The 12,395-nt window shown below is 42.3% G+C and overlaps 1 protein-coding gene across 6 annotated transcripts in view; it reads right to left on the reverse strand.

Moving 5' to 3' along the window:
• sox5 (SRY-box transcription factor 5) overlaps positions 1 to 12,395 on the reverse strand; it is a 394,349-nt gene that overhangs the window by 143,522 nt on the left and 238,432 nt on the right. For 4 of the 6 annotated variants that reach the window (XM_072241132.1, XM_072241133.1, XM_072241130.1 and 1 more), the window contains one exon: positions 8,916 to 8,984. In XM_072241132.1, coding sequence (XP_072097233.1) covers positions 8,916 to 8,984 — 69 coding nt within the window. Of the gene's footprint in view, positions 1 to 8,843; positions 8,857 to 8,915; positions 8,985 to 12,395 lie in introns of those variants that run through there. The other 2 variants (XM_072241134.1, XM_072241135.1) reach the window with 2 other exon arrangements.

Below are 12,395 nucleotides of genomic sequence, written 5' to 3' on the forward strand. Positions count from 1 at the left end.
TATCAACAACTGTGGCAGTCAATCAGGACATCATATAATGTTGGCTTACAAATGTGGACCTCTATTAAACCCTGTCCCTTTTTATCAGTTGTTGATTTTATTTGATAGTGTTGCACTTCCAATATCCTTTCAGGGAGGCAGGACTTTTGCCTGATTTACTGGCCAGACAACGAGGATTTCTACAAGACCTTGTCCAAAAGGTTTACAACCGACTCTGTGAATGAATGGATTATATTAGATATATTGAATGGTCAAGGTTGTCTCATCAGATGGTCTTACATTTCAAAAGCCCCAACAATGGTTCTTAAAAATATGTAGAATGACTACTTGCATTTTTATGGTATCTCTAATGCAGTAGAGCACATCAGGCTACTTCACAGGAAAAATATAGTGTTTTCTGGTTAGGTGAGTTCATTGAAGGAGGTACTGTAAGTTTTATGAATTCTCTTGAAGGAGGAGTGAGACAAAAAGTTTAGTAAAATAAACCCAGAACTTTAGAGCTCCTCAGGCCAGGTTCTGTTTCAATCTCTAATGCTGATGTGTGTGGAGTTTACATCTTCTCCCCTTGACAACATGGATTTCCTTTAAATCCTCCTGAACCCTCCCACACTCCAAAGATGTACATCTTTGTCCACTATATTGTGTAGATCAATGGTGAAATCCAGGGGTATTTGATGGGAAAATAGGGTGAATGGGTTACATGGAAAATTAGTGGGGATGTTGGGAATGCTCTGCAAGCTGGCCTGGATTCAATGGGTTGAATGCCCTCCCTTGACATTGCAAGGAAGTATTTAAGACAATTACATTTTGGTACATATTATCCTTTAAGCATAAGACGGTGAAAAATGAAGAGATTTGGTGAAAGAGATCTAAAGTTTAGGATCAAGGCAAGCAACGAAATCCTGGATCAATGAAACCTCAAGATGCAAAACAAAATCAGCAAGCTGTTATATTAATTAAGCACCTTAGGTACAACAAATCATATTCACTGGGCTATTATAAAGTACATATTTGACACTGAACCACTTATGGGGTACTAGATAGGATGGCAAAAAAGTTGGTAGTAGTGGTGGGCTTTTATGGAACGTCCAGCAGGATGAAGAAGAATGGGATGGCATGTAGTGTAGTGGTTAGTGCATCGCTTTACAGTGCTAGCAACTGGGTTCAATTCCTGCCTCTGTCTGTAAGGATTTTGCGCATTAATCCCGTGACCACATGGATTTCCCCCGGGTGCTCACACATTCCCAAGACATACTGGTTAGTATGGTAATTGGTCACATGGGTGTAATTGGGTAGTATGGATTCCTTGGGTTAGAAAGCCTGTTGCCATGCTGTATCTCTAAATAAGTAAAGGTAGGAGAGTTAATTCTTGAATCCAAAGCCTTGGATTTGGGGGCTTTACCACCAATGAAGGGGCAATTAAATTCAGAGGAGTTGGTGGAACTTGGATTGAAAGAGCTAGAGATTGTGGAAAAAGGCAGGAGTTTGAAAAGAAGACTGGGAACTTTAAAAATTGAAACATTGCTTGTTCAAAAGGTTGAAAGAGGAGGAGCACAGAGATCTCAGAGGGGTTGCGTGTAGAGGGAGGGACAACGATGAAACAGCCTTTGAATCAAAGCCAGAAGTTCTCGAACTTCATTCTCATGAGGTGAACAATATTTAAAAGTGTTTCCTAGTGCTGTTAAGTGACTTGAGTTAAAGCAGATTTTGAATAGTTGTTTAAGGGATGCTAATATTTTTTGCTCTGCGTAGTATTTCCAAATCAGTGTAAAATTTACTTAACAAGAAGCACTGTTACAAAACCCGCACACTACCTCTGAGATGTGCAACACAGTCCAGCTCATATTTAAAATTCATGCAGCTCCTAAAATGCAGAAGTGAAATCATATTTCTGCAATAACTATCTCATAATATCTCACTGCTATCATCCTCCAGTTTCCCACCTAAAAATAGTTTCAAGAACAAGTGAAGTGCAGACCTTGAAATAAAGAGACTTCAGTTGAAATCAATGGTTGAAAAACCTCCGGTCTGAAAACACATTCAGAAAAATGTGCCTGTGTCTCATGAACAACTAATTGAAATGTAAACTACATGTCTCTAGTTCTCCCAAGCATCAATCCACAATAAGGGATATGGGGAGCAACTGCATTTTTCAGTCCACCTGCTAACGTAAATGCCATGGGAAATATATTTCAGGAACTCTGAAACATTAAGAGTCTGGGGATTTACCCCTGCTGAGGACAATATATTAGCTGATTATCCAAGCTTGAGGTCCACACGTCTTGCTTCCATAGCGTATCAGGTGTTCTTTCAAAAATGTCAACTAAATAGAGTGGCAAGGCATTGAAGCTCTTGGATTGATGAAGGAAGGAAGTAAATTGGATGCCTTTACTTTGCCAGGAAGTTCAATGTGATAAATAGGTAATGCAGAAATTCCAAAGTGTGGTTCCACAACAGACCATCAAGAAACAATGACATCACTGATGTTTGTGGGAATTAGCCATCACTTCTCCTATATTACTGCAGAGGATGTATCAAAAAGTACATCTTTGGTTGTAAAAACACCATGGGATGTCCCAAAATTATAAAAAGCACCATATATAGAACATAACAGCACAATATGGACCCTTTCGTCCATGATGTAATGCCGACGTTTGAACCTACTCTAAGATCAATCTAATGCTTCCTTCCTACATACCCCTCCATTTTACTACCCTCCGTGTGCCTACCTAAGAGCTTCCTAATGTATCTGCCTCCACGACCAACTCTGGCAGAGCGTTCCATGCACCAACCACACAATGTAGGAAAACTTACATCTGCCATCCACACTATTCTTTCCTCCAATCACCTTACAATTATGCCCCCAGGTATCAGCCATTTTGGCCCTTAGAAAAAGTATCTGGTTATCCACTCGACCTATGCCTCTTAACATCTTGTACACCTCTATCAAGTCACCTCTCATCCTCCTTCACTCCAAAGAGAAAAGCCCTCACTTGCTCAACCTTTCCTCATAAGACATGCTCTCTAATCCGGCAGCGTCCTGTTAAATCTCCTCTGCATCATCCCTAAAGCTTCCACATCGTTCCTACAATGGCAAGCTATCCCATTCTTTAATATGCAAGTTATGCAACATTGTTGAGTATATGAACATTCAGGCAAAGAACTTCCAGATATACACTCAATGGCCACTTTATTAGGTACACCTGTACATCTGCTCATTAATGCAAATATTTAATTAGCCAATCATGTAGCAGCAACTTAATGTATTAAAGCATGCAGACGTCATCAAGAGGTTAAATTGCTGGTCCAACTAAACATTAGAATGGGGAAGAAATGTGATCTAAGTGATTTTGACCGTGAAATGATTGTTGGTTCCAGACGAAGTTGTTTGAGTATCTCAGCAACTGCTGATCTCCTGGGATTTTCATGCAGTCAAGTGTTTACAGAAAATGGTGCGAGAAACAAAAAAAAAACCATCCAGTGAGCAGCAGTTCTGTCAGTGAAAATGCCTTGTTAATGAGAGAAGTCAGAGGAGAATGACCGGATTGGTTCAAGCTGACAGGAAGGCAGCAGTGACTCTAATACGTAACAACAGTGTGCAGAAGAGCATCTCTGAACACAATATGTCAAACTTTGAAGTGGATGTGCTAGAGCAGTAGAAGGCCATGAACATACACTCAGAGGCCACCATTGGGTACAGACGGCATCTAATAAAGTGGCCACTGAGTACATTAAGTATTTTTAACAGATTCAAACACTGTAAAGTCCTTCACAATAGGTTATCTTTTACAGGGTTTGATACCAAGTTGCTTAAGGTGATACTGGGACAATATGACTAATTAGGGAAGGGACATACAAAGCTGGAGAGGGTAACTTCCAAAGATAATGGCCTTGGTTGCTGAGCACTCTGTAGAAGAATGTCCAGAAGCAGAGGAATATGGCCATCGCAGGGCTGGAGGTGGCAGATTCTTAGGAATGTGACGATTGTATTAAGACAGAACTACCTGTAATGCAGACCAGGAAATCCAAAGGGTATGAAGGAGCAGGGCTTCACAGGAGTCAGGACAAAGGTTAACAGATCATTGGTTAATAAAGGAATCCGGAGGTATGGGGATCCTGCAGGAAGTGCTGAGGTAAGAGTTCAGCTGGGCTCTTCTTTTATCTCAGCTACATCCAATTCTTTGCATATAGTTGGAGAAAGAAGAGAAGAACCTGATTAGACCACACATGGAGTATTGTGTTCAGTTCTGGTCACCTCATTATAGGTAGGATGTGGCGGCTTTTGAGGGGGTGCAGAGGAGATTTTCCAAATGCTGCTTAGCTTTGAGAGCATGTCTTATGACGAAAAGCTGAGCAAGCTAGGGCTTTTCCCTTTGGAGCAGAAGAGGATGAGAGGTGACTTGACAGAGGTGTACAAGAGGCTTAGCTTCAGTGGATAGCCAGAGACATTTTCCCAGGGCAGAAGTGGCTAATACCAGGGAGCATAATAGAGGGGGAGGGGATGTTAGTGGTAAACTCTTTTCACAGAGAGTGGGGGGCATGCGGAATGCCTGGCCAGGGGTAGTAGTAGAGGCAGATATATTAGGGACGTTTAAGATACTCTTAGATAGGCACATGGATGACAGAAAAATAGAGGACTATGTTGGAGGGAAGGTTTAGATTGATCTTAGAGTAGGTTAACAGGTCAGCACAACTTGGAGGGGCCAAGTGGCCTGTAATGGGCTGTAATGTTCTATGTCCTATATTCTATGAACCAGATGAATACTGCTCCATACTGTTGAATAGAGAGGTGTTTACATAGACTATCTGTGTGAATTATTTTGTCCCAGCAAAGGTGTTAGAACATTCAGAGGCATCTACCATTTTAGATATGTTAGTCAGACTGAAAATATTGAAGTAAACAATGTAATTGAGGCTGTTGAAATTGTATTGAATCACCTGGTCTTACCATTGTTCTTAAGGCTATAAAAATTTGGTGTGCTTAGAGTTTGAGAGACTCTACCGGGATGGTCTCAGGGAGAATACTTGCTTGTTGTGATTAATCAAGACCAATGTTCACTCTAATTTGTAATGACCAGTGTAAAATTTTGAGCTGTGCAATTTTTTACCTAGTGACAACAACATGTGCACACTGAATTTTTCTTCAATAAAAACAGTATAAATAAGCCAGTTCTAAAATCTGTCGACTAATCATCGCAAACTCCACATTGTTAATACCATCCGCATCAGAAACCGGAAAAGGAAATGTGATTGTGTACGATCGTGAAATATACTTAACGTGCCAACAAGGTAGAGGGTGACAGACTTTTGTGTGCAGTTTAAATGCCTTTGTGTGCTAGTAGCAAAAACGCACCGTAGAGGGAATATTGATAAAGACCAATTACATCACCAGCTTCAGAGTCTCTTGAGACACAGTCACAAGGGCGGATATTTCTCTCCTGGCACCAGATTTGGATTAATTTACTTATCACATGTACATTGAAACATACAGTGAAATGTGTCACAGCCTACGGATGTGCTGAGGGCAGCCTGCAAGTCCTGCAGATGAAGGAGAGGGAGTAAAGAGGGTCAAGCCTGGAATGGCAGAAAGGAGGCCATGGTTAAGAACATGGTGGGTTGGGCTGGTAGATGGCAGGGATGAGGGCTTGCATTGGGGTCAGTAGAGAGGTGAGAGTTGATCTCCAGCCAGGTATAGTGGTGAGGGCAACAGGGGTGAAGAGCAAAGAACGGCCTTACAGAAGGAGCTAGCTGCAAAATGATGGCTGCCTTGAACTCTAAGGCAGGGGATTAGGCATGTCAATAAAGCAGGGTTTAACTGTTCAGTACAGAATTGCTAATGTGTGAGTTCCCACACTATTCAAGAATCTCTGCTGCAGCAAGGAATGTTGTGTAGGTGATGTTATTGTATATTTAAAGCAAGCTATTTGGCATCACTCTGTACGACATCACAGCATTTGGCTGCCATTTTAATTAATTTATTTAGAGATACAGCATGGTAATAGAATCTACCGGCTGATTAGTCCACACTGCTGAATTACACCCATGTGACCATTTAACCAACCTTAATCCATTTATCTTTGGAATGTGGGAGGAAACTGGATCACCCAGAAGAAATTCGTGCAGCCACGGAAAGCACGTACAAACTCCTTACAGACTGTGATGGGAATTGAACCTGGCACTATGCACCCCGCCCCCCCAAATTATACTGTTTGACATCAAACATTCCTTCTTTGATATCACTATTAGCTCATATTGTTTGACAACAGATCCCATTGGGTGCTCGTTACATCATATTGTTGCACTTTGTGTGTAAGTGTGCCATAACACTGAGGTCATAGGTCAAATTTGCGTAAATGTACTATCGCACACAAAGACTCTAATTGCACTTGGGCAGCAAGGTAGCACAATTGATAGAGCCGCTGCTGCTTAGCTAAAGAGGGCCTGGTTCAATCCAGATCACTGGCAGTATTTGGCGGAGAAGTTTGCATCTTCTCCCAGTGACTGTGTGGGTTTCTCCCAGATGCTTGTGTTTCTTCCCACATCCCACAGACGTGCAAGCTGGCAGATTAATTGGCTGTTGCAAAGAGCCTCTGGCAGAGAGTTGATGCAAGGGAGAACAGGTTGGAGGTTTAAAAAGTGGGGAGTGGGATTGGTCTGAGACGGATGGGCTGAAATGGTGTCCTTCTAAGGTACAAGGAAATATGGAAATATAGTGATCCAGCACCTATTTCACATGCAAAAATGCCAGGTGGACGGAGTTTGCAAGGCCTGAGTAGTTACTGAGGCTTGGAGAATGCCTAGTCTTCAGAGTCGCACCCTAAACCTTCCCTTAACCCACCCCAACTACCCTGGTTTGCTGTTCTTAAAGTGGCAGGTCCTGGTAATCTTTGAACCTTGAAGTAGAATTGCAGCTCTCACTTGAGTTTCTTATTCCCAGGGAATTATCTGCAGAGCCTGGGCGGGGTCCCAGTGCAGTAAGTGATAGGACATCAGCTGCAATGGCTTCTGTGAGAAGCAATTGTTGCGTTGCAGGCCTGAAATCTCAGTTGTTTGCAAAAAAGGTTGCAAAGTCATGGGAAACACATGCTTGCTTTTTTTTGAACTGGCCTGCTTCAGTGAATAATGTGAGTCAACATTTCAAATTTTATGGAAACAGCTGCTGTTGACATACAATGATTTACCACAGGAACATCTCAAGGCAGCAGGGCTGCTGCTATCTCCATTTCAGTCCTCTGTCCTGCTGCCCAGCCACACCAAACACGACGTGAATTCAAAGTCTCCTGAGCTGTGTCACAAATAGCCTTAGCTTATCGATCACAGTTTAAATAGTGCGCGCTGTGAATGGCAAATGCAGCCTACTCCACATATTTGCACAGGCAACTCTGTGCCAAAGGAGTGCCATGCACGCAGAAGTGCTGTTTCACGGATGTGGTGTCAAACAGAGCACCTTACCTGACCCTGGCATTGGGAGATCTCCTGGTATTCCAGAGCCAAAGAATAATACAGCACAGAAACCAGCCTTTCTGTCCAATTTGTCCATGCCATTTCACTTGCTCGAACTTGGACTATAAATCTTTCCTATCTGTTATTTCAAAGGACAACAATAATCCATTATCTGACCATTGTTTTGATGCATTTTAATGGGATCTTGTTGTGCACATGCTGGCTGCTTTTCCCACAAATCATGACTGCAGTATACTGCAGAAACTACCTTGGGATATTGTGACCAGAAATGTTTCTGGCCTTCCCCGATGCATAACGAGTACCTTGCATTTTGACTCAGCCTTCCTTTGCCATCCACAGTCAGCTTGACTTTTGAGGTCAGTGGTTGAGACTGACAAGTTTACATAATCATCTTCCCTGGTGTTCTTGCTGTCACTGTTGACTAGTTTAGAGAATCTTTACTACACTCTCTCTTTAAGGCAAAGGAACTTTGTTTAAGTTAAGCAAATCCAAAGCAGGTATACATTTCTCTATTTGTGGTTTCACCCTGTCCAACATAATTGCTCTACCCTTGAGTGGCCAGCCTTGGCGTGTAAGGTCCAGATCAAACCCTGATTAGAGCTGAAGAGAAAACGAGGGTCAGGATAATCAGGATGACAAGTGCAGAAATTTGCTAAAGCAGTTGCAAACTCTGTACTATGCCTAGCACTGATACGTTGCATGTCCAGGCAGATGTAATAAATGTCAAGAGAAGATCGGCAGGGTTTCCAAAGGCACAAGTATATTCTGGTTCAAATGAGCTGACATCAAAACATAGAACAATGCGCAGTACAGCATAATACAGCCCCTTCGGCCCACAATGTTGAACCAACTTTTAATCTACTCTTAGGTCAATTTAACCCTTCCCTCTTACATAGCCCTCCATTTTTCTATCATGTTCTAGGAGTTTCTTAAATACCCCTCCTGCATCTGCCTCTATCGCCACCCCTGGCATGGGCATTCCATGCACCTACCATTCTCTGTGTAAAAAAAAAACTTAGCTCTGATGTCCCCCTTTATACCTTATTCCAATCAGCTTAAAATGATGCCCCCTCATATTAGCCACTTCTGCCCCTGGGAAAAATCTCTGGCTATCCACTCAGTCTATGTCTCTAATCATCTTGTACAGCTCTATCAAGTCACTTCTCGTCTCCCTTCACTCCAAAGAAAAAAGCCCTCGCTTGCTCAGCCTATCTTCATAAAAGTTGTACAAGTTGGTCTTCCCCAAACCCAGCACCCAACTCTGCCCCACAACCCTATCACACACACAATCACTGAGTCTTCTTCCAGAAAACATCTCTCTCCAAGCTGAGGTGAGATGAAGCATTGATAACAATGTAAGCCTGAGGCTGGACTCTGACCTGGATCTGCTGCTGAAGGACCTGGTGAGACAAAGCATTGATAACAATGTAAGCCTGAGGCTGGAATCTGACCTGGATCTGCTGCTGAAGGAGGTTGATCTTGTGTTGCTGCTGTAACAACTGCTGCTGTTGCCTTGCGATCTGTAAGGGAGGGAATGAAATGAGGCCGATTTAGCGTCAATTTAAAGCTAATGCATCGTTACTCAGGAATATTCTCATTTTATTTCCTGTGTTTATCCCATTCCCATCTCTGATTGTCATCTACCTACATACCTTTCCCATCAAAGAACTGTACTGAACAGAAAGGGGCATTTCTAGCCCACCTCCTCTACACCGGAGACACAAGAGATTCTGCAGATACTGGAAACCTGGAGCAACACACAAAAAATGTTCCAAACTGTTCATCTCCCCCCATAGATGCCATCTGTCCTCCAGTATTTTGTGTAAGTTGCCGGCCATGATACTTATCAAAACTAATCTCTTTTGCTTGCAAGTTCATGTCCAGATGCTTTTATGCATAAGTGGGTCTGCCTCCACCATCTCCTCTGGCATCTCATTTGCAGATATTCACTGCCCTCTTTGTGAAAAACACAGCCCTCAAATATCCTTTAAATTGATCCTCTCTTATTCATGCCCCCTCCCCTCTCCTTTTATACTCCCTGCCCTGGGAAAAAGACTCTGACTATCTATCTATATATCACTGACTATCAATGCCCTACATAATTTAATAAAATTCTATAAGATCACTCCTCAGCCTCCTACACTCTAATGAGAATAAACTCAGCTTATCCAGCCTCTCCTCCTAACCACAGCTCTCCATTCCAGGCAACACCTCCATGACCCTGCTTTTTGTTTTAACCTTTCATCCACTCCCAACTATCCTGCCATAGCCTCCCTCCAACACTTGTTTCTCTGGCTCTCTCATTGATTAAAAACTGTTTGCCATTGAAACATTAACTTAGTTGGTCACCCCCAACCCCCCCCCCCCACCCTGATCCGATCCAATCCTGCTTGGTCTGCTACCAGTTTCCGGAGTATCATAGAATTGTTACAGTACTAACAGAGCCCATCTAGCTCATTGTGTCTGCACTGGCACTTACTAAAGTAATCTCATCATTCCCTTTTCCTTCTGCTTTCATTTTAACAGGGCCAGGATGTTTCAACGGGCTAAGCGGTCTGTTTCTGCACAGTTCTGGTCTGGACAGCCCACAGCCGCAAATATCCTAGATTGTTGCCTGGTGCTTGAGATGCACTGTGCCATAGTCACAGTGAGCACACATTGCAGATATTATATACAAAAGGCAAGTGGTGCAAGTCAGGACCCTCATAGCTACATGTGGAAAGCACCAGGCCCACGTAGCAAGAGTTTAGAAATGTATAGAAAGTTACGCAGAGATGAACTACTCAAGTTTCTCTCCCTTCATCTGCAGGCTATTTGTTAACCTATTCTGGGTAGTCTTGTTTTTGGGCCCAAGTTGAGGGACCATTTTCTCTTTTCTAGGACAACTGATGACCTCACAACGGACGCCAGCCTGGACACAATTTAAGTCAGCACAGATCTGACCTGATCTGCTCTTGTGCCTCTACCCAAAAGGGAAAATCTCCTTCCTCAAATAAAAACACTTTTAATTAAAACATATGCACGCAGTATTTTTGTTTTAATGTACCTGCAAAAATCACTTCTAAAACACCTCTTCAGCTGAAGTTATGCAAGAAATGTTCTGTTTAGTGTGTCTAGGGGAGACACATGTTCAAAGGCATCACACAAATTAAACTGGAAATACAATTTAATTAGATTAACAATGAGCTAAGCACACCACATTGGAAGATTAGTTGCAGCACACAATTCTGACTTGCCGACAGATTGCAATTCAGAAGTTGATTGCTAGTTCATCAAAAACAAAAGCTGGCAACCCAACCAAAGGATACAAAGTGAAGTGACACTATACTAATTAAATGAAGTGATTTTATTGTTTACCAGCACAGTTGTTACACTCTCTGCAATTCTGCTTTTTTTGCAGATTGCAACAGATTATTTCAAGGTAAGACTGGCTTTTAATTACAGCGCAATTAAAATAGAAAACAGGCAAATGAGCGAGCTCATATATTGTGCTCCTGCTAATAACAAACCTTTGACATTTGCATATGTACGATGAACAGCGATCTGCAATAGGGAACTAGCTCCTTATTATTAGGGCAAAGAATTTATTGTCTATCAGGACAATAGAGTATTCACACTTCGGACTTTGACCATTTTTAAACAAGTCACCTGCAGCATGTTTTATCACTTTAAAGGCAAATTGTTTATCCTTCAGCAGGATTAAGGTAAATGCAGTTTAAATTTGTTCTTTTTTATTCAATCATGGTAGATTTGTCAACTCTAAGCCAAAAGGTCAGAGTTTAGGTTCTGGCATGAAATATAAAACACAGAAATGTACAGCACAAGAACAGGCCCTATGGCCAACAGTGTCGTACCGAAACTAATTAAATAAGTAATCAAATGATCAACTAACCAATCCCTTCAGCCTGCACAATGTCCATATCCTTGCATTTCCCTCACATTCTGTGCCTATCTAAACATTTCACAAAAATCCCTCGTGTCTCTGCTTCTGCATTAGGGATTTTTATGAAACATTTACATAGGTACATGAATAAGAGGGAAATGGAAGGATACAGACATTGTGCAGGCAGAAGACCATAAAGTAACAAGACATGGGGGGAGAATTAGGCCATTTGGCCCATCAAGTCTGCTCTGCCATTCCATCATGGTTGATTTATTATCCCCTTCTACCAATTCTCCTGCCTTCTCCCTGCAACATGTGACACCCTGACTAATCAAGAACCTAGTAACCTTCACTTGAAATACACTCAATGACTTGGCCTCCACAGCCATCTGTGGCAATGGGATTACTTTAATTAGCCACTTGATTACTAATTTAATTATTTTCAGCACAACATTGTGGGTTGAAGGGCTGTTCCTGTGCTGTATTGTTCTATGTTCTACTCCAGACCTCATGTCCACAGTCCAGGAAAACATTCCCAGTATGGCACTACAGGAGTACCACACTGTCAGTAGGATTGTCTTTGGGGTAAGTTACCAAACCAAGGTCAGCTCTGCTCCTTGACTGGTAACAGAGCAGGCACCTTCAGAGAAAGGTGTCTAGAGTTTTTCTGCTATCCTAACTAGCGTTTATCTCTAAACCACAATTCAACAGCAGCTGACCTAGTTAACCTACACAAAATGCTGGTTTCAGCCCAAACCCTCAGCTGTTTATTCCCTCCATAGATGCTGCCTGACCTGCTGAGTCCCACCGGCTTTTTTGTGTGTTGTTCAAGATCTCAAGCATCGCTTGTGTTGTTAACTCAGCTTTTGGTGAGATCTTGCTAGGCACCAACCAGCCGACCACATCTCCAAAAGGTCAAGTGTACATATGAGATACAAGGGACTGCAGATGCAGGGACCTTAGCACCACACAAGCGCAGGAGTAAGTCCATGGATTGGGCAGCATCTGCGGAGGGAAAGGGATAGTCAATGTTTTGGGTACAGAATCT

This window comes from Mobula birostris, chromosome 23 (assembly GCF_030028105.1).
Source record: "Mobula birostris isolate sMobBir1 chromosome 23, sMobBir1.hap1, whole genome shotgun sequence".
In the NCBI taxonomy this organism is placed as follows: domain Eukaryota; kingdom Metazoa; phylum Chordata; class Chondrichthyes; order Myliobatiformes; family Myliobatidae; genus Mobula; species Mobula birostris.